A 20,802-nucleotide genomic window follows, 5' to 3' on the forward strand; every position below is an offset into this window, starting at 1 on the left:
GGGCCTCAAATGAGTACCTGGTGCGGCCACTCGGGAGACAAAGGCGGCCGGGCGTGGTGGTGACTCTCCATCCCCTCGTTTGCTATTCTGGCCTTCAGCGGTGCTCGCTAATAGCGCTTGCCCCAAAAGTCTGTAAACACGGATGGGGGGGGGTTCTTTGGTGGTGGTGACACTGATATCGCTCATGCGCAGTGCCTTCCACAAAAACACGTCCCTAACCCCAAAGGGCTGTACAAGCTCAAACAACAATTGGTGAAGGTGTTATCCCTCCACCGTCACCAACATCACCTCCACTCCATCCCTTCATCTCGACCGCCATCGTCCACATTCAGAAAAGTGTCAAGTTTGATGATTTCTACGTGGATATTCATTTTTATTGAAGTGCAACACGTTCAAATGTCATTCGTCTCAAACCAATAACTTCATTTAACAGCCATCAGTTTTTGATACTGCACTCACAGTGCCACACAAGAACAAATGATTAAAATTAACAAGTCAACACTGCGGCCTTAAAATGGTTGATATCCGGACGCCGCGTCTGGCCCTTGTGTGCTCTGAAGTAGGGGGTTGACCCAAAACGTTGCCCATTATGCATGCTCTCCGGCTAAGGCCGCAGCGTGACTGGCGGATCTGCTGAGTTGCTATTTCAACAAAGTCTGGCGTGGAGACGCGACCCAGCGTTCGCACTTTATTGCGTGTTGCAGAGGTTCACGATTCGACACCGGCTGGCCACCCCGGTTAATACCTTAAGTGTATAACACGTGTGCCGTCTGCTTCACAGTAGATGTTAAAAGTCCCGTGCCATCATTCGAAACGATGAGGCTACTGTGTGACCGCTTCACAGTCTAATTTTGCCAAAAAAACTGGCACCGCAAATTACTCAATCGGGATCACATCAAGTTCAAGTTCATTTATTAGGTATAGCCCTATAGCAACAGCATCGCTGCTGCTATATGCAACAAAATGTAAATTGCTTTGAAGTCGCTCATTAATTGATTAATTGATGCCGATTTTGATACATGCGTGCATTGTCATCCGAGTACGTGTGCAAACTTTGGAATTGATTGGACATCAGGAAGTAGACTAAATGTTGATTACAAGATTTGACCACGACAAACAGGAATCAAGTAAAACTGCTGAAAAAAGCGCGCGAGGCGCCATCTTCAGCAGAGTTGGAAGGAGGTCGATCCGAGCTGGGGCGTCTGCTGGGCCCCGAGGAGCCGATCAGTGACGGACGGGAGTGGAGAGATGTTCGTCACACTTCGGGGGAATAATGTTTAGAAATATTTTGGAGACGGAGAGAAAGACGGACCCAGGAGCAGGTTTGCAACGTGTATTGAATGCAGCTGTGCACACACACGCCATGCTTTGGGCCATAGCCATTTAAGTTTGCAAATGTTATCTACGAGGTCAAGGCAGAAAGTAATTTTACATTGTTGACATTTCATGCTTCAAGTAAATTGGTTAACTGGTTATGGTGTTTTCCAAATTTCGAGGATGTACATTACATTTTAAAGGTACATTACTGGCTCGTGTGTGATCATATTTTATATTTAAATTTTCAGGCAGAGAGAGATAGAGTCAAGAAACGTGATTAGCAGGTAGTTTCAGATTCCTTCAGTTAGAGACAATCCTGGACAATCGTGATTAGCAGGTAGTTTCAGATTCCTTTAGTTAGAGACAGTCCTGGACAATCGTGATTAGCAGGTTGTTTCAGATTCCTTCAGTTAGAGACAGTCCTGGACAATCGTGATTAGCAGGTTGTTTCAGATTCCTTCAGTTAGAGACAATCCTAGACAAATGTTTTTTGCAGGTTACAGATTCCTTCAGTTAGAGTCCTGGAACTGAGTTTTCAGGTAGATTGTTTTACACAGGAAGTGTATGAACAGGTTTCAATGTTTCAGGCAGTGTTTGATATAGGAAATGTATCAACGGGTTTCCAGCCTTTCAGGTCGAGGTTTGATCTAGGAAGCGTGGCGTAGAGGAGCCGGCGGGCAATCAGTGCTCGGCGGGGACTGCGGGCACGCTGGCCAGGGCTGGCAGGATGCCCGCGTACACGTCGATGCCACGCAGGAACACGGCTTCGCTCACAAACTCGTTGTGGTCGTGGAGCAGGATGGGTGTGCGGTTCATCGGAGAGAAGCCGATGGCCGGAAGTCCAATCTACGCGCAGACCACACGGCACTGGGTGTCACTCGCGCTTCACAGAGAGAAGTTACTGGATTTGGGAATCTTTCTGTGTGGAGTTTGTGTGTTCTCTTTCCCCCTATTCTGCATGGGTTTCCTCCGGGTTCTCCATTGTTCTCCCATAGGGTAAAAGCCCATACAGTGTAACTGGTATTGGCTAAACAACATCCCAATGCTGAAAAATAACCCACAAATCACTCAATTGTGGGGATTGTGTGAGGAACTCAGAAATCCTTGAAAGATCTGGCCAAAGTCCCATCGGTGGGCTCCTCCGGCAGGTGAGGCTGCGTTGGCTGGATCACGTAACCCGCATGCCCAGCTACCGCATGCCTAAGCAGTTTCTGTTTGGCCACAGAGGTGTCTAAACGGGTACGATATGGCCTACAGAAGAGATGGGGTGTTGGGATGTGTAAAAGACTTTAGTTTTTACGTGGAGGGAGAGTACGTCGGGGAGGTGTGTTGCGTGCGTATTGAAGGTGATTCGGCGTGGGTGAACGCGCTGGAGGAGACCCGGCACGGAGCCTCAGCAGGCTCTGGGGTGTCACGCGTCGTGCTACCTCGCGCAGATAGCGGCTGTCGGTTGCGGCGGGGAAGATTTCTGTCTTCACGTCCAGGTTCCTGTGCAGAGGCAGCACGAGAGGCCCACGTGGCCCACGCAGATTAGAACCATCACCCTCCGCTCGTTGCAGAGGTTCGTGGCTCAAGTCCAGCAGGCCACTCTGGTTACCACTGCAGGGGGATTCGCTGTAAAACCTGCGCTGTCTGCTCTACAGCAGATGTGAAAGATCCCGTCACATTCGAAAAGAGTAGCCATTGTGTGTTGGTGTCACGGTCCACATTTACTCAATTTGAAAAATCACACCGCAAATTACTCTATTTGGATCACACCTGCAGTCGCAGAAACATCGCCCGAGTGTGGGAACTATTGCAGACTGTGAAACAGCGGTGCTTTCCCTCGTGACGATTGCCCTGCGTTGTGAGAATGAAGGCACCAGTACCCAACGTAATCGATTACAAAGGTCTACAATTTTTTAGACGTCTGCTTCAGAGATGCAATGTGATGTTTATTATGCATTTTGATATGCTGAATTCAAATGACAAAACAACTGGTTGGCTACTGTTCTCAAGATATTTAAGTTTTCACATTTATGTCTATGTATATTGTGTAGATAGAGTTTTACTCATAAGTTGTAAACCTAGGTCTTTTCATGTGTTTATGGTTGCTTTACATGATAACATGTCACCTGTCCTGTTCATGTAACACTTTGAAATTCAGCAAAAAGGTTATATAAATAAAATGTATTATGATTAAAAAAGCAAAAAAGATGATGTATATATAAGTACATAGTTTAGTCCTTATTCAGTGTCTACTCGGCGCTTCTTGGCTTGTCTCTTGTATTGGATCATCTCTTGTCACTGTCCAGCCATAGTCTGCAAGCATTGATGGGCTCCATTTGCCCTGAGAGCGTTTCTCCATCGTCGCAATCTCCTGGTGACATTGCTCGCCGTGCTCGTCGCTCACTGCTCCGCAGTTCGGTGAGAAAAAATCGAGATGAAAGTGCAAACAATGTATCTTTAGTGGCATGTTGCAACCAAGGCTTTTGTATGCCTTGAGATTTCCCACCAACTCCCTGTAGTCGTCTGCCTTGTTGTTTCCGAGAACATGTGTTGCCACTAACTGGAAGGCTTTCCATGCCGTCTTTTCCTTGCCAGGTAGTGCACTGTCAAATGCATCATCTCGAAGAAGTTCACGAATCTGAGGACCCAACAACGACACCTTCCTTTATCTTAGCCTCACTTAACCTTAGAAATGTTCCATGGAGGTACTTGAAAGCTGCTTGTGTTTTGTCCATGGCTTTGACAAATTTCTTCATCAGACCCAGCTTGATGTGTAAATGTGGTAACAAAATCTTCCTTGATTCAACAAGTGGTGGATGCTGAACACTTTTCCTCCCAGGCTCCAATGACTGTCGGAGTGGCCAATCTATCTTGATTTAGTGGGAATCTCTCGCACGACCATCCCATTCGCAGAGAATACAGCAGACCAAGCGAAAGAGCAACAACCTTCAAATCAAACTTGATTTGAAGCTTTCGTGAATGCAGGAATTACTCTGTTTCTTTCGGTAAAGTCACGTAGAAAGAAAATAAATTAAATAACAGAATACGACGTTTCGATTGCAGCACAAGCAGTCCTCATCAGGTAGAACTACATTTGAGAGAAAAAAAAACACAGACACGGAGACACACAGACAGACAAGCAGAGAGAGACAACACAGAGACACAGAGAGAGACACAGAGAGAGACACACAACATAGACACACAGAGACCCAATGTCTCTGTGTCGTGGCCTTAAATAGAGAGAGGTGGGGTGGGGCAGAGAGAGAGGTGGGTCTGCTGGAGCAGAGAAATTAGCATGTCAATGAGAGAGCTGTGAGAAATTGAGATCCCTTCCCTGTATAACTCACTTATTCTCCACCATCCCAAGTCAAGTGTCGTATGTACTCACCCAGTAGCATATCTTTAAAACTAGAGCCAATCAATTTTAAGCAACATTTTCATTCTCAGTGACCCATAAATAGTAACGTTAGACTACATTTATTTCGAAAGCATTTTGGCTGCAGACCAGTATTAATATCGTCATCAAGCACCATAGGCTTTCCCAGCCTTGACTGGAGCACAGATGAAAAACCTGTTGTAGTTCTTCTCCACTCAACGTCGAGAAGTACAACTGCTGCTATTGTCACCATTAACAGTAAAGACAAATGTCCCCCCAATAGCCTTAACAGACTCTTTGGGCAAGTGCAGTTAGCGAGTACCTATTAAGGTCAGCACGGCATATAAGGGGATGGGTCGCCAGCGCCACGCCCAGTGGTCTTGTTTACACACCGCACCAGGTACTCATTTGAGGCTGAGGAAACCTACGGAAGGCCCAGGACTGGTTTAGATTATCGTCACTGGTGTTGGCCGTGAACGGGAATCAAACTCGGGTCGCCGGATTCGTAGCACAGCATAGCGTTAACCGCTGCGCCACCACTCCCCACTGTCACCAATCGCAATGGGCGCCGTCACGCAGACAACCGGTGCCCCACCAGAGTGCCGTGTGTCGCAAGCGCCGCCGTGTTGTGAATGCAATGGCGGAGGGGGCACGGTGGCGGAGCGACGATCGCAACAACACGCGTGTCAGTGGCGTGTCAGTGGCGTGTCAGTGGTGTGTCAGTGGCGCGCATCGGCGCGCGTCTCACATGTCGCGGCAGACAGCAGAGAAGGCGCCCCACCAGGGATCCGACTCGCTCGTAGACGTCACACTCTGGTCCATTCCCTTCTGTGAACAGAGCACCACCACACGGCGTCACGACGCACCACGTGACGCACAGCCGCACCAGCCTGCCCAGCCCAGTTTCACCAATTTCACCAGCACCAGCCAGACAGCCCCACCAGCCCCACCAGCCAGACAGCCCCACCAGCCTACCCAGCCCCACCAGCCTCCCCAGCCCCACCAGCCAGACAGCCCCACCAGCCCCACCAGCCAGACAGCCCCACCAGCCCCACCAGGCAGACAGCCCCACCAGCCCCACCAGCCTACCCAGCCAGACAGCCCCACCAGCCAGACAGCCCCACCAGCCTCCCCAGCCGCACCAGCTGCACCAGCCTCTCCAGCATGAGAGGTCCGAGTGGCAGGGCAGCGCTCACCTGGGCAAACTCGTAGGTGACGCCGTCCCCGGCCTCGCGGCACCAGCTCTCCAGCTGCTGCTCGAACGCCTGCGGGCACCGCGGGCACAGCCATTTGCTCTGGCACCTCTCCACAGCAGCATTATTGCTATTCGTTATTGTTATTGTCTACCCAGGACAGCAGCAGCAGCACTGCCGTCACCGCTCTCTGGCCACCGTTGTCTACTGGGAGACTTTGATTGAGTTGAACTCCGGTGCAGCCACGGAGTCGGACCACAAACGAAGCAAAGACAAAGGTCCCCCGTGTCGCCCACGCCGGCTGCTCAGGCAAGTGCTGTTAGCCATTTACTGCACATGGTATTTATTTAAGGCTGAGTCGCCCTAGGAGAAGACCAGGACCATTTTAGATGTTCACCGATGTTAGCTGCACACACAGACACCGATGCTCGCACAGGCATACACTGACATCCAAACGGGCACACAGACTTCCACACCGGCACATTACTGATGCTCAGCAACATCCAAAGGGACACGCACTCATTTCCACACTGCCACACACGGTGACATACTCTGACACGCACACTGACACACACCGACACTGGCACACGTGCTGCGGTTGAGGAGGCGACGATCTCTGGGTGAGGGCGCGCGTGACCTGCAGGTCGATAGTGGGAGGCACACGGACATCGAAGCTGGCGGCCAGCTCCACGGGCACCACGTTGTACTGCACTCCGCCATGCACCATGGTCAGGTTCACGGTGGTGACATCGCCCAGCGTCATGCACGCACTGCAGTCCAGCCTGCGGCACAAGCAGGACCCAAGGTGTCGACCTGAGAGAGGGCCTCGCCTGCTGCAGGGGGCAGTTCACAAGCAGCGGCTCAAACGAGCCCGACTGCTGAGGAGACACTGAATGTTGAAACTGGTCCAGAGTTTTGCTTGTATTGAACTGATGCTGCTGAAATGTTGGAATGACCAAAGGGCATGTGGCTGATGGAATGGAGGATCATTATTTTGTTTTAATTACGATGATTCCACTCAGGAAAGCCTCACTGAGTCTCAAGGCTATTTCAGGAGTGTCCGGAGGGTCCTGCCAAGTTTGTCGCAGGAGGGGGCGATGCTCGCGTGAATGTGTGTCTCCACTCGAGTGACGTGCAGGGAATATCTATGGGACCCTTTTTGCCGATATCAAATCATGAAAAAAGAATAGGCTTTACTCTCTGGAAATAATGGAGGTGTTAAGATATTCAAACACCAAATGGACACCTATTGCAAGGCATCAAGTTTGCATTAACTACACATGCTTGTGGTAAAACATGCAAACATGATTTGATAAAGTATGCATTGTCTTTGAAACCGATTGGTCTACACCAGAGACAGCCTCCTTTACGGACTTGTCTCACCACCAGTATAAGACCAGAGAACGCACCAACAGGCGAACAGCACAGAGGCAATGCAAACATCAAAGGCATGAACAGCTCGGGTTGAGCAATGACAGCGGTTGCAGAAAATGTTTCCCTAGTGGAGACGTTTGGCTAATAGCGGTCACACTCGGCACGTGCGTGCAGCCTCCCTTCAGACACGCGCAGGAGACCGCTCTAACTTGTTGACGCTCTCGACGATGCCAGCGATCGCGCTGCACGTCGGTGGAGGGCGGTGACGAGTGGGTACCTCGCGCGATCGCGACGCCACAATCACCTTGCCTTCTCCTTTTCTCTGAAGCCCAGGAAGGAGTTTATAATCTTTTGCTGGAACGAAAAACATCGATGCACAGATCACGCACCAAGGCAGGTAGCAGAGGGAACAAATGCCGCTGGGGAACGCTCGCCCCAAAGCTGAGAGGGGACGAGTTGACACCCCCTGTGAACTTTTATGGGAACTCAGACAAGGAAGGTCTGCTCGATTCCCTGAAACCCATAATGCTCTGTAAATATTATTTATACTCGGCTTTTTTTACTCAGGAATGCCTCCTAAAATATTATTTTTCAGGAGGGTCCTGTCAAAGTTTTTTGCAGTGGTGAGCGATGTTGCTGCTGCTGCTGTGTGTGATCATTCCAAAGTAAAATTTTTTGCATTGGGATGTTTTGCCCAGTAATAGTTACACTGTGTGGGTGTTTTTTAGCTATGAGAGGAAACTCACACAGAACAGGGGGAGAGAGAACACACAAACTCCACACAGAGAGGCACCTATGTCAGGAGTCGAACCCAGGTGCTTCTGGCTGTGGTGTTACCACCTTACCCCCAGACTCGGAACATGACGAGTAAAGTAATGGCTTGATGTGCCTCTAGACAGTGACATCGTACCTACACGTGCAGCACACACATAGAAGCCAAGCAGCTGACTCACAAAACCGAGGCAATGGAGAAGAAAATCCGTTACCAGTTTCTCGGCGGCAGTGTTGGTGATGAAGCGTGAGCCATGCCCCGGGTGGCCAGTGCACTTCACGGTGACCCCTGCGCCGCCACACGCACAAGCACACGCGGCGGTCATACACCGCGCACGCACACCGCACGCACACCGCACGCAGCACGCGCACAGTCGGCGGGCGCCGTCACTCTGACGTCATCTCCCCCAGCGCCGCCTCGCCCACTCCGCACGGCGCTCGGCGTGTGCTGGGCGGGGAGTGAGGAGCGTGGAGTGCGGTGACGCTACTCACACCAGCAGCTGCGCTCCCCGTAGAACACGGTGTACGCATCTGTGGGATTGGCTAGGCCTGCGCGCAGCACGACAAATACACGTCCACATGCACGCACGCACGCAGACAGCACAACACATGCACACGAGGAGGGACAGATGTGGAAAGGTGATTTGTGACATCGAAGTTTGTGCAATATGAACTTAAAAATATATGGGATAGGCACGTGGTGTTAAGACTTACTACCCATAAAACCATGTCCTCCCATGGAACTAAGCAGCACATTTGCTCTGAGCGCCATCAATCTGATCGCAGGAAGGCGCCGCTGTAAAGACGCAGTTTGCAGTGGTTCACAGAAGGGGGCGATGTTGCTGCTGTAATACCAAGTGAAAAATTTGCGATGTAGGTTTTCAAATTTGGACCGAGATGCCGGCATGCGATTGGTTCCTCGTTTCGAATGGTGTCACGGGATCTTTAATGTCCACTGCGAAGCAGACAGCGTGGGGTATTTGAAGCTTAATGCACCCGCAGAGTTAATCAGTGGCGTGTCGAATTTGAGCCACAGACCTCTGCAACAAATGGCGAATGCGATTACGTTGAGCTGCATCGCTGCCCCATACAAACTACACCAATTCCTTTTACTAAAGCGGATGAAACATCACAAGTAGCAAAACAGATCTCAACCCTACCTTCGTCCAGAACAAATCCCACGTTCAAGGCTTTGAACTCTGGGCTCTTAACGAAGAGGCTCATCCCACGAAATCCTCCGACCTCCTCATCTGCACACGGCCACAAGGCATACATCAATCACAGCTCCCGTCGACCACGGCTCACCGCGCACGGCGTGCGTTATGAGCCGTGGCCCCAGCGGTTGCCTGAATCTGGTTGCATGCACGGTGAAGCAAGCGCGGGGCGGAGCGGTGACCGTGTGGCGAGGGACTCAACCGGGGACAAACAGCAGGTGCAGCGTGCGTGGGAAGCGCTTCCCCTCGTCGCGCAGTCTCCGGATCGCTTCGACGTATCTGCAGGTAACACGTGAGGCACAGGTCTTGTTCGGTTGTGCGAGTTCCAAGTTGATGTTGAGTAACCCGGTGAGAACTCAAGAGACTAGGATGAATCATTTGCAAGAGTGAGCGGGGTCACCAAAACGACATAAGCATACTAATGCGCAGAGACAAATAGAAATAATGGCAAAACAAGAAAAAAATTCAGCTAAAAAAACAACCGCACGAACATAAATCACACAGGCCTCGGCACAGAGTCGTTGTCCTTCTGTTTGTCTTGCTGTGTGTCTCGCTCGGTGTGTCTTTGTGTGTGTCTCGCTCTGCATGTGTGTCTGCTGTGTTGTTTCCATGTCTGTGTTTATCATTCATTCTTACCTGATGATGGTTGCTTGTGTTGCAATCGAAACGTCGTATTCTATTATTGTTTGATTTTATTTTCTACGTGACTTTACCGAAAGAACCAAAGAGTAATTCCTGCAGTCACGAAAGCTTCGAATCTAGTTTAAACATAAATCAATTTTAATGAAAAATGTATTTCCTGTCACGAAAGTTGCCTTGGACAAATGATGTTTAGAAACCGTTCCCGGTAAAATCAAGTCAGAGAAACACATCAGCGTGGACCGCGGCGATTGCTGCAAGTGTGGGTAACGGACGGGGGATGCACGTCACACACGGCCGCAAGCCAGGTCGTCACTCGGCAGCGCCCACTACGCATCACGTGCAGCGATGTCCTTGCTTGTTAAACGTCCACTCCGACTACAGCGCAAGAATAATGACGAACCTCCCAACACAGCTGGGGGATCTGCTCGCTACGTGCTTATCCGGTGGAGAGAGACACGGAGCCACGGGGCAGGAACCGCGAGCAGTCATACCGAGAGGCTCCTTCACCGAGCCAGGCTGTGAGGTCAAGGGGAGGCGCACACGTCCAACTGCGATCATGGGTAGATAGGTGGAATAGTGGGTGGGTGGGTAGGATAGTGAGTATGTGGAATATTGGGTGGGTGGGATAGTGGGTGGAATAGGTGGGTGAGTGGAATCGTGGCTGGGTCGGCAATTCAACTCTCAGACAAAGCAACCAAATAGATTAGCTTAGGATCGCTCTTCATAGGCCATGCTGCACAAGAGGCCATGGGCTATGGAAGCTCCTCAACCTCACCAGCCCAGCTGATAGCCAAGCCTCGGAACAAAACCACTAAGCAGGAAATTTACCTCCGTCACATATCGACACATGGGTCACGCAGCCTCCTGGGAGTGCATCATTTCAGCAGCGGTGATTCAACGCGAGCGCACGTCATGTATTAGCGCGTGGCGGCTTGGGCAGTGGGAACTCACTGGATGCCCACGCTCTTCATGTCCTGCGCTCCACGGCCATAGATGTTCCCCTCGGCGTCCTTCACCGCCTCGAACGGGTCGTACTGCCAATGCTCCTGGAGACGGGAACGAGAATCTCATCATGGCAGTGCAGCTTGTTGTGGAGGTTCGCTGTTTGAATCCGGCAGGCTGCCCTGGTTAATGCTGCAGTAGTATTCACCGAAAAATTCCGCGCACGCCCTCTGCTTTAAGACGTTAAAGATCCCGTGAAGGCCTCGTGTCCGCTTGCTTACTTTGATGTAGCAACGAGGAAGGAGTGACCTGCATCTTGGAATGCTTTACATAAAGCCGAGGGTGAGAGGGCAGTGCCAACTTCAGTGCCTCTGGCTGGAGTTTGAATGTTCTCCCTTTGTTTTGCATGGGATTCCTATGGGTTCTCCGGTTTCATCCCAGATCTAAAAAACTCATACAATGTAACTGGTGTTGGCCAAACAACTTCCCATTGCTCGAAAATGTACCTGGAAACTACTGAATTAGGATCAACAACAGTAGCGATTTACCGCCAAGTGGCGGTGACGTCACCATGGCGCCTGTGTCAGGCCAGGTGCACTTTGAGGTCACGTGAAGTGTCGAAGGCTCGCTGAGAGGTCACGGGACAGACCGAGGTGCCGCACCTCCGATTAGCACTGTTGGCTACGTACGGTGCGAAAGAAGTTCAACACACGCACATGGGTTTACTGAGATGACTGGCAGATGCACCACCTGTGCCCCCTACTGTTGGGATCACACACAGCAGCAGCAACATTGCCCCCAACGGCGACGATTCGGCAAGACCCTCCTGCAACAGGGACTCGGTGAGGCTTCCCAGGTGATCTGCGCCGAGCACCACAAAGTGGCCGCGCGACCTGGAAGGCAGGGACCACGTCCGTGTGGGAGTTCAGCAGCACGGAGCGCAGAGCGGGGTTGCTGCCCTCCCACGTGATCACCACGGCAACGAGAGAGGGCTCCAGCTGAGAGCAGAGACAGAGACGACACGCAGGCCTGCGTCACCCCGGCCGCCACCCAAAGACAAAAATCCCCCAAGTAGCCTTAACAGACTGTCAGGGAAGGTGCTCTGTGAGCACCTATGAAGCCCGGCACGGCGGACAAGGGGGTGAGTGACCGGCACCACACTCGGCCGCCTTTGTCTCCCTAGTAACGATGTTTACACACTGCACTGGGTACTTATTTGAGGCAGAGTCAAACTAGGGGAGGCCCAGGACCGATTTCGTCAATTGTCACTGCTCTTGGCCGTGACCGGGAATCGAACTCGGGCCACCGAGTTCGTAGCGCAGCGCGCTACCCGCTACACTACCGCTCCCCACCACCACGACCCACGCTCATCAGCAGTATCAGTCTCTACATCGCTCCATCACCCATGCATATTACTCAATTGGGATTACAGAGCAGTAACGGAAGCTCGCACACCCATTCACTAAGCAACGTTTGGTACCAACCTCATACTTCTTCAATGGAAGGTCAAGATCGATGGCCACGCGCTCCAAAAATGCAACAGCAGAGTCTGGGAATGGGCAGGATCACAGGATCACAGGAGCACGGGTCAGCACGGGTCAGCACGGGTCAGCATGGGCAGCAGCAGCTGCACCAGGGAGCAGCACCGTGTCTGACTGCACCTCTGTGTACACACGGGTGCAGCAATCACCTCAACCCACGCTGATGTTTCTGTAACTTCATTTTACTGTGAACGGTTTTTAAACCTGATTTGTCCAGGCCAACTTTCTTTCCAGCACATGCATTTGATTTCGTATTGATGTGTGGTTGTGCACTGTGTAGATTTATTCTGTAATGCGGTCATCTTTTTACTCCCATTTCTATTTGGCTTTATTGCTGTGACTTCATTTTATTTGTTTTGCTTTTTTATAAATATTCTGATAAAAACATTCTGAAATGAGACTCATCCAGGCTCTTGAGTTCTCACCTAGTTCAACAACATCAACTAAAGTGATCTACCTTCAGTACCGCTTTGTTGCGAAGTCAACACTCGTTATCCTACACAGAGACTTGGCTCCGCCATGGGAATGTGTAATTTCCACCACTGACTTGGGGCTGAAAACACGAGATGAGCACCAATTCCTCAACGCTCATTTGAGCCAGAAATCACTTTGGCTTTTCTTTTTGACCACGTTCAAAACGGAACTTTGTGAGTCACCCAGCCCCCCGAGCCGAGCTACACGCGACGCATTCACGCAGCACGAGGGAGAGACGACGGGACGGACGAGGAGTCGGGGGAGGTGTGGGAACGGGACGTGCACACTGCCGGATCGCCGCAAAATCACCGTAGTCGGGTTCGGGGTGCACGGTGCGGATGCGCAGGTACTCGCGGAAGAGGGTCACCTCCCGGCGTTCCTCCTCCTCCTCCTGCTGCCGCTGCCCCTCCGCCCTTGCGCTGGCGCCGTGTGCTTCTCTCTGCTGCCGCCCGCTGCTCTGGAGCGACATGGCGCCGGGTGTGGGGTCCCGCGCCGGAGGGGCGGACCTGGCTCGCGCAAACCGCAGAAGAGGAACGCGAACAGGAGTACGGCGGTGAGGCGAAGGGAAACCCGACGCTTATCCTGGTCTCAGACTCCAGATCGCCTTTCTTACTTCCTCAACAGATGGAAACTCACCAGCCACTCACAGGGGGTGGCTACTTTCAATATTTCAGGCACGGCAGCCCCAGCAGGGTCATCCCCACATCGCCTCGTGATGTTATCTGGGCTGAGGGAGTGTGTGTGTCGTTAGTTAGTGATTAACACAAGTCACTAAATGAGATGGCAGTCTCCTCTGTGCAGTCAGCAGTGCGTACCGCGAAGGACAAAGTCACCTTCACGGCTCACTACCCCGTCCAGCACACGACTCGTGCTGGACGGGGTAGTGAGCCGTGAACGTCGCTCGTGGCCGCACAGCGGCGCTCACCGGGCCCGCTGGAGGCCTGCACAGGGGGTGAGGCAGCAGCAGTGGAGGCCCTCGTGTGCGTGCTCATGGGTGGGTGCGTGTTCACGGGTGGGTGCGTGTTCAGGGGTGTGTGCGTGTTCATGGGTGTGTGCGTGTTCATGGGTGTGTGCGTGTTCATGGGTGTGTGCGTGTTCATGGGTGTGTGCGTGTTCACGGGTGGGTGCGTGTTCACGGGTGTGTGCGTGTTCACGGGTGTGTGCGTGTTCATGGGTGTGTGCGTGTTCATGGGTGTGTGCATGTTCATGGGTGGGTGCGTGTTCACGGGTGGGTGCGTGTTCACGGGTGTGTGCGTGTTCACGGGTGTGTGCGTGTTCATGGGTGTGTGCGTGTTCAGGGGTGGGTGGGTGTTCATGGGTGGGTGCGTGTTCACGGGTGTGTGCGTGTTCACGGGTGTGTGCGTGTTCATGGGTGTGTGCGTGTTCAGGGGTGGGTGGGTGTTCATGGGTGTGTGCGTGTTCATGGGTGTGTGCGTGTTCATGGGTGGGTGGGTGTTCATGGGTGGGTGCGTGTTCATGGGTGGGTGCGTGTTCATGGGTGGGTGCGTGTTCATGGGTGTGTGCGTGTTCATGGGTGTGTGCGTGTTCATGGGTGGGTGGGTGTTCATGGGTGGGTGCGTGTTCACGGGTGGGTGCGTGTTCATGGGTGGGTGCGTGTTCATGGGTGGGTGCGTGTTCAGGGGTGGGTGCGTGTTCACGGGTGGGTGCGTGTTCACGGGTGGGTGCGTGTTCACGGGTGTGTGCGTGTTCATGGGTGGGTGCGTGTTCAGGGGTGGGTGGGTGTTCACGGGTGTGTGCGTGTTCATGGGTGGGTGCGTGTTCAGGGGTGGGTGGGTGTTCAGGGGTTGGTGCGTGTTCACGGGTGTGTGCGTGTTCACGGGTGTGTGCGTGTTCATGGGTGTGTGCGTGTTCACGGGTGGGTGCGTGTTCATGGGTGGGTGCGTGTTCAGGGGTGGGTGGGTGTTCAGGGGTTGGTGCGTGTTCACGGGTGTGTGCGTGTTCACGGGTGTGTGCGTGTTCACGGGTGGGTGCGTGTTCATGGGTGGGTGCGTGTTCATGGGTGGGTGCGTGTTCATGGGTGGGTGGGTGTTCAGGGGTTGGTGCGTGTTCACGGGTGTGTGCGTGTTCACGGGTGTGTGCGTGTTCACGGGTGTGTGCGTGTTCACGGGTGGGTGCGTGTTCACGGGTGGGTGCGTGTTCATGGGTGGGTGGGTGTTCAGGGGTTGGTGCGTGTTCACGGGTGTGTGCGTGTTCACGGGTGTGTGCGTGTTCACGGGTGGGTGCGTGTTCATGGGTGGGTGCGTGTTTATGGGTGTGTGCGTGTTCACGGGTGTGTGCGTGTTCACGGGTGGGTGCGTGTTCATGGGTGGGTGCGTGTTCATGGGTGGGTGGGTGTTCAGGGGTTGGTGCGTGTTCACGGGTGTGTGCGTGTTCACGGGTGTGTGCGTGTTCACGGGTGGGTGCGTGTTCATGGGTGGGTGCGTGTTCACGGGTGGGTGGGTGTTCAGGGGTTGGTGCGTGTTCACGGGTGTGTGCGTGTTCACGGGTGTGTGCGTGTTCACGGGTGTGTGCGTGTTCACGGGTGTGTGCGTGTTCACGGGTGTGTGCGTGTTCACGGGTGTGTGCGTGTTCACGGGTGTGTGCGTGTTCACGGGTGTGTGCGTGTTCACGGGTGGGTGCGTGTTCACGGGTGGGTGCGTGTTCACGGGTGGGTGCGTGTTCACGGGTGGGTGCGTGTTCACGGGTGGGTGCGTGTTCACGGGTGGGTGCGTGTTCACGGGTGGGTGCGTGTTCACGGGTGGGTGCGTGTTCACGGGTGGGTGCGTGTTCACGGGTGGGTGCGTGTTCACGGGTGGGTGCGTGTTCACGGGTGGGTGCGTGTTCACGGTGGGTGCGTGTTCACGGGTGGGTGCGTGTTCATGGGTGGGTGCGTGTTCATGGGTAGGTGCGTGTTCATGGGTGGGTGGGTGTTCATACGAATCACAGTTGCCACTGAGCACAGAACGTCAAGCGGCCAGCAACAAACAGCACCACGTGGTTGCAGTCAAATACATTCAGCAGGGGGCACGTGTAAGGACTAGAGGTGAATGCTCGGAGTGATCTGGTTTTTGGGTGAGTGTTGGGGGTGAGTGATCTGGTTTGTGGGTGAGTGTTGGGGGTGAGTGATCTGGTTTGTGGGTGAGTGTTGTGGGTGAGTGTTGGGGGTGAGTGATCTGGTTTGTGGGTGAGTGCTAGGGGTGAGTGATCTAGTTTGTGGGTGAGTGTTGGGGTGAGTGCTAGGGGTGAGTGATCTGGTTTTTGGGTGAGTGTTGGGGGTGAGTGATCTGGTTTGTGGGTGAGTGTTGGGGGTGAGTGATCTGGTTTGTGGGTGAGTGTTGTGGGTGAGTGTTGGGGGTGAGTGATCTGGTTTGTGGGTGAGTGCTAGGGGTGAGTGATCTAGTTTGTGGGTGAGTGTTGGGGGTGAGTGTTGGGGGTGAGTGCTAGGGGTGAGTGATCTGGTTTGTGGATGAGTGTTGGGGGTCAGTATTGGGGGTGAGTGTTGGGGGTGAGTGTTGGGGGTGAGTATTGGGGGTGTTGGGGGTGAGTGATCTGGGCTCTAGGCCTCGGCAAGGCAAGGTAATTTACCCTTTGTACCGGGTAAACGGGTAAAGGTGTCTACATGGCAAGGGGTAAGGTAAAGGGTAGGGTAAAGGTAGCTCAGAATTACCCGGTAGGGTAAAGGTAGCGGCGAAGTATTACCCGGTAAATACAGTACCTTGTTTACCGCTAGAAGCTCCGTGGCGCAGTCCGTGGCCTCCATTTAATAAGTAATATAAACAAAAACTTTTTTTAAACACGCTTTTATTAAATGTACTAGTACTGGCAGAACTCCACGACTCCAGGAAGTGGCCCCGAAGCTTGCCATAACGTAAGGGACCGTGGCCAATTACAGCCAACGTCAGTTGAGCGTGGACAATTAGACCCAAGCCAAAACATAACGTATAAAAAATGTTTAGAAATATTTTTTTTTAATGATATAATATAGTTTTGTCATCAGTAAGACATAAGTATACCAAGTTTGCAGTCGATACCACATTAGGAAGTGGGTAAAAATTGAGTTGCAAGATTTGAGGATACAACAATGACGACAAGCATGACGACAACAACAGACAGTGAGTTAATAGAAAGCGTGTAAAATTGGAATCATCGAGAGTATTCTATATGAATAAAGCGCTCTACCCAGCATTTACCGTTATAAACCTTGTTCATGTGTAGTAGTTCCCTAGTAATGACCCTGTAATCGGGTAATGTGTATGGGGTGAGGGTAAAAGGTAGGGTAGAGTGATTGTATGGGGTGAGGATAAAGGTAGGGTAAAGGTAGGCTCGTTGCTTTTACCTTTTAACTTTTACCTTACCTTGCCGAGGCCTACTGGGCTCCTACCTGAGTGTTGGGGGTGAGTGCTGGGGGTGAGTGCTGGGGGTGAGTGCTGGGGGTGTGTGTTGGGGGTGAGTGCTAGGGGTGTGTGTTGGGGGTGAGTGCTGGGGGTGAGTGCTGGGGGTGTGTGTTGGGGGTGAGTGCTGGGGGTGTGTGTTGGGGGTGAGTGCTAGGGGTGTGTGTTGGGGGTGAGTGCTGGGGGTGAGTGCTGGGGGTGAGTGCTGGGGGTGTGTGTTGGGGGTGAGTGCTGGGGGTGTGTGTTGGGGGTGAGTGCTGGGGGTGTGTGTTGGGGGTGAGTGCTAGGGGTGTGTGTTGGGGGTGAGTGCTGGGGGTGAGTGCTGGGGGTGAGTGCTGGGGGTGAGTGCTGGGGGTGTGTGTTGGGGGTGAGTGCTAGGGGTGTGTGTTGGGGGTGAGTGCTAGGGGTGTGTGTTGGGGGTGAGTGCTGGGGGTGAGTGCTGGGGGTGTGTGTTGGGGGTGAGTGCTGGGGGTGTGTGTTGGGGTGAGTGCTAGGGGTGTGTGTTGGGGGTGAGTGCTGGGGGTGAGTGCTGGGGGTGAGTGCTGGGGGTGTGTGTTGGGGGTGAGTGCTGGGGGTGTGTGTTGGGGGCGAGTGCTGGGGGTGTGTGTTGGGGGTGAGTGCTAGGGGTGTGTGTTGGGGGTGAGTGCTGGGGGTGAGTGCTGGGGGTGAGTGCTGGGGGTGTGTGTTGGGGGTGAGTGCTGGGGGTGTGTGTTGGGGGTGAGTGCTAGGGGTGTGTGTTGGGGGTGAGTGCTGGGGGTGAGTGCTGGGGGTGAGTGCTGGGGGTGTGTGTTGGGGGTGAGTGCTGGGGGTGTGTGTTGGGGGTGAGTGCTAGGGGTGTGTGTTGGGGGTGAGTGCTGGGGGTGAGTGCTGGGGGTGAGTGCTGGGGGTGAGTGCTGGGGGTGTGTGTTGGGGGTGAGTGCTGGGGGTGTGTGTTGGGGGTGAGTGCTAGGGGTGTGTGTTGGGGGTGAGTGCTGGGGGTGAGTGCTGGGGGTGAGTGCTGGGGGTGAGTGCTGGGGGTGAGTGCTGGGGGTGAATGTTGGGGGTGAGTGCTGGGGGTGTGTGTTGGGGGTGAGTGCTGGGGGTGTGTGTTGGGGGTGAGTGCTAGGGGTGTGTGTTGGGGGTGAGTGCTGGGGGTGAGTGCTGGGGGTGAGTGCTGGGGGTGAGTGCTGGGGGTGAGTGCTGGGGGTGAGTGCTGGGGGTGAGTGCTGGGGGTGAATGTTGGGGGTGAGTGCTGGGGTGTGTGTTGGGGGTGAGTGCTAGGGGTGTGTGTTGGGGGTGAGTGTTGGGGGTGAGTGCTAGGGGTGAGTGCTGGGGGTGAGTGCTGGGGGTGTGTGTTGGGGGTGAGTGCTAGGGGTGTGTGTTGGGGGTGAGTGTTGGGGGTGAGTGCTGGGGGTGAGTGCTGGGGTGAGTGCTGGGGGTGAGTGCTGGGGGTGAGTGCTGGGGGTGAGTGCTGGGGGTGAGTGCTGGGGGTGAATGTTGGGGGTGAGTGCTGGGGGTGAGTGCTGGGGTGAGTGCTGGGGTGAATGTTGGGGGTGAGTGCTGGGGGTGTGTGTTGGGGGTGAGTGCTGGGGGTGTGTGTTGGGGGTGAGTGTTGGGGGTGAGTGCTAGGGGTGAGTGCTGGGGGTGAGTGCTGGGGGTGTGTGTTGGGGGTGAGTGCTAGGGGTGTGTGTTGGGGGTGAGTGTTGGGGGTGGAGTGTTGGGGGTGAGTGTTGGGGGTGAGTGCTGGGGGTGAGTGCTGGGGGTGAGTGCTGGGGGTGAGTGCTGGGGGTGAGTGCTGGGGGTGAGTGCTGGGGGTGAGTGTTGGGGGTGAGTGCTGGGGGTGAGTGTTGGGGGTGAGTGTTGGGGGTGAGTGTTGGGGGTGAGTGTTGGGGGTGAGTGCTGGGGGTGTGTGTTGGGGGGTGAGTGTTGGGGGTGAGTGTTGGGGGTGAGTGCTGGGGGTGAGTGCTAGGGGTGTGTGTTGGGAGTGAGTGTTGGGGGTGAGTGCTAGGGGTGAGTGCTGGGGGTGAGTGCTGGGGGTGTGTGTTGGGGGTGAGTGCTAGGGGTGTGTGTTGGGGGTGAGTGTTGGGGGTGAGTGCTAGGGGTGAGTGCTGGGGGTGAGTGCTGGGGGTGTGTGTTGGGGGTGAGTGCTGGGGGTGTGTGTTGGGGGTGAGTGCTAGGGGTGTGTGTTGGGGGTGAGTGTTGGGGGTGAGTGTTGGGGGTGAGTGTTGGGGGTGAGTGTTGGGGGTGAGTGCTGGGGGTGAGTGCTGGGGGTGAGTGCTGGGGGTCTCGCTCGCTTCGTGTCTGGCAGGACGTGAACTCTGAGCTCGGCACCTCGACTCGGCGGGCGGGGGGGATGTGGGGCGGGGGGGATGTGGGGCGGGGGGGATGTGGGGCGGGGGGGATGTGGGCGGGGGGATGTGGGGCGGGGGGGTCAATACGGGGGGGGTCAACACGGGGGGGGGTCAACACGGGTGGGGGGTCAACACGGGGGGGGGTCAACACGGGGGGGGGGGTCAACACGGGGGGGGGGAGGTCAACACGGGGGGGGGGTCAACACGGGGGGGGTCAACACGGGGGGGGGTCAACACGGGGGGGGGGTCAACACGGGGGGGAGGTCAACACGGGGGGGGGTCAACACGGGGGGGGGGTCAACACGGGGGGGGGAGGTCAACACGGGGGGGGGTCAACACGGGGGGGGGGTCAACACGGGGGGGGGGTCAACACGGGGGGGGGTCAACACGGGGGGGGCATCGTCCTCGTCGGCATTTCTCATTCCCACGGCGGGGGCTGCGCCAGACACCCGCTGTGGACCTCCCGTGCCGATGCCGTCCAGGGCCATCATCATCAGCCATCATCATCAGCCATCATGCAAACTCCGCGGCCATCCTCGCAACTGCTGCAGCAGCTGCTGCGGCTGCTGCTTGTGGCAGCGGCGGCTTGTGGCTGCCGCCCTCGACGGCGGTCACCGCAGCGCTCGCGCTTCCAGACGCGGTCCTGCGGCCATCTGGACCGCGCTGCTGCCTTCCGGTATTCTGAAGCAACTGGATATAAGCACTTCTAAATCATCATCTCGATTGACAACTAATTTCTCCTCGTGGAGTTTGTTGTGTTTCTCCCGCACGGCTGCTCCGCACGGCGCCACGCAAGTTCCACTTGCGCGCATTGACGCAGACAACAGGCAGCCTGGGGCAGAGTCAGTTCGCCGCGGACCCTTTCTGCCGACCACGAATGTATGTTTCGTACCGTACGTAGCCAGCCGTGCTTACCGGAGGCGCACGTCTGTGTGTGGCTGCGATCTTACCAGATGATCTCTCTGGGAAGCGCCGCCAACTGGAGGCGCTGTCACTTGGGTCGCCGAAGCAGCGAGAGACGGAGACGAGAGACGGCCCAGCGACGTCCCACAAGGTTAAGTTCGACGCGGTCTCTTACTTCTCAAGGCCGAATCGATTTTCTGCCACGATTCTCCGGCGCGCAGATTCCCGGGCTCACGATTCCTGCCTCTACCGCGTTCCGCGCTCGTTCCGCGCTCGTTCCGCCTTCCCTGGGGAGGCCACGGGGCCGGGAGACGCGGGCCGGGCCGGGAGACGCGGGGGCAGCGGC

At 54.8% G+C, this 20,802-nt stretch overlaps 1 protein-coding gene across 2 annotated transcripts; it reads right to left on the minus strand.

Annotated features, from left to right (window-relative positions):
* Positions 1–344: 344 nt before the first annotated feature.
* Positions 345–20,660, minus strand: LOC133342542 (aminoacylase-1A-like). 2 transcript variants are annotated; one of them, XM_061551715.1, is made up of 15 exons: positions 20,504–20,660; positions 13,142–13,338; positions 12,302–12,366; positions 11,711–11,815; positions 10,827–10,921; positions 9,436–9,512; positions 9,180–9,269; positions 8,512–8,568; positions 8,235–8,308; positions 7,553–7,602; positions 6,512–6,656; positions 5,878–5,946; positions 5,430–5,509; positions 2,745–2,805; positions 345–2,163 (listed from the first exon to the last, which is right to left on the minus strand). In XM_061551715.1, the coding sequence occupies exons 2-15, from the start codon at positions 13,299–13,301 to the stop codon at positions 1,999–2,001; spliced, it is 1,293 nt and encodes a 430-aa protein (XP_061407699.1). In that variant the 5' UTR covers positions 13,302–13,338; positions 20,504–20,660; the 3' UTR covers positions 345–1,998. The 2 variants fall into 2 exon arrangements, with proteins under 2 accessions (XP_061407699.1, XP_061407700.1); XM_061551716.1 differs by lacking the exon at positions 20,504–20,660 and adding an exon at positions 13,469–13,683.
* Between the last annotated feature and the right edge of the window lie 142 nt (positions 20,661–20,802).

Source organism: Lethenteron reissneri, chromosome 15, assembly GCF_015708825.2.
Source record: "Lethenteron reissneri isolate LAM-NWPU_2019-01 chromosome 15, ASM1570882v1, whole genome shotgun sequence".
Classification (NCBI taxonomy): domain Eukaryota; kingdom Metazoa; phylum Chordata; class Hyperoartia; order Petromyzontiformes; family Petromyzontidae; genus Lethenteron; species Lethenteron reissneri.

Coding starts and splice junctions, on each gene's coding strand:
- LOC133342542 (XM_061551715.1), bottom strand. CDS start 13,301: ATGTCGCTCCAGAGCAGCGGGCGGCAGCAGAGAGAAGCACACGGCGCC. Junction 11,816..12,301: donor TTCCATTGAAGAAGTATGAG/GTTGGTACCAAA, acceptor CTCTGCTCTCAG/CTGGAGCCCTCTCTCGTTGC. Junction 2,164..2,744: donor ACAGCCGCTATCTGCGCGAG/GTAGCACGACGC, acceptor GTCTGCGCGTAG/ATTGGACTTCCGGCCATCGG.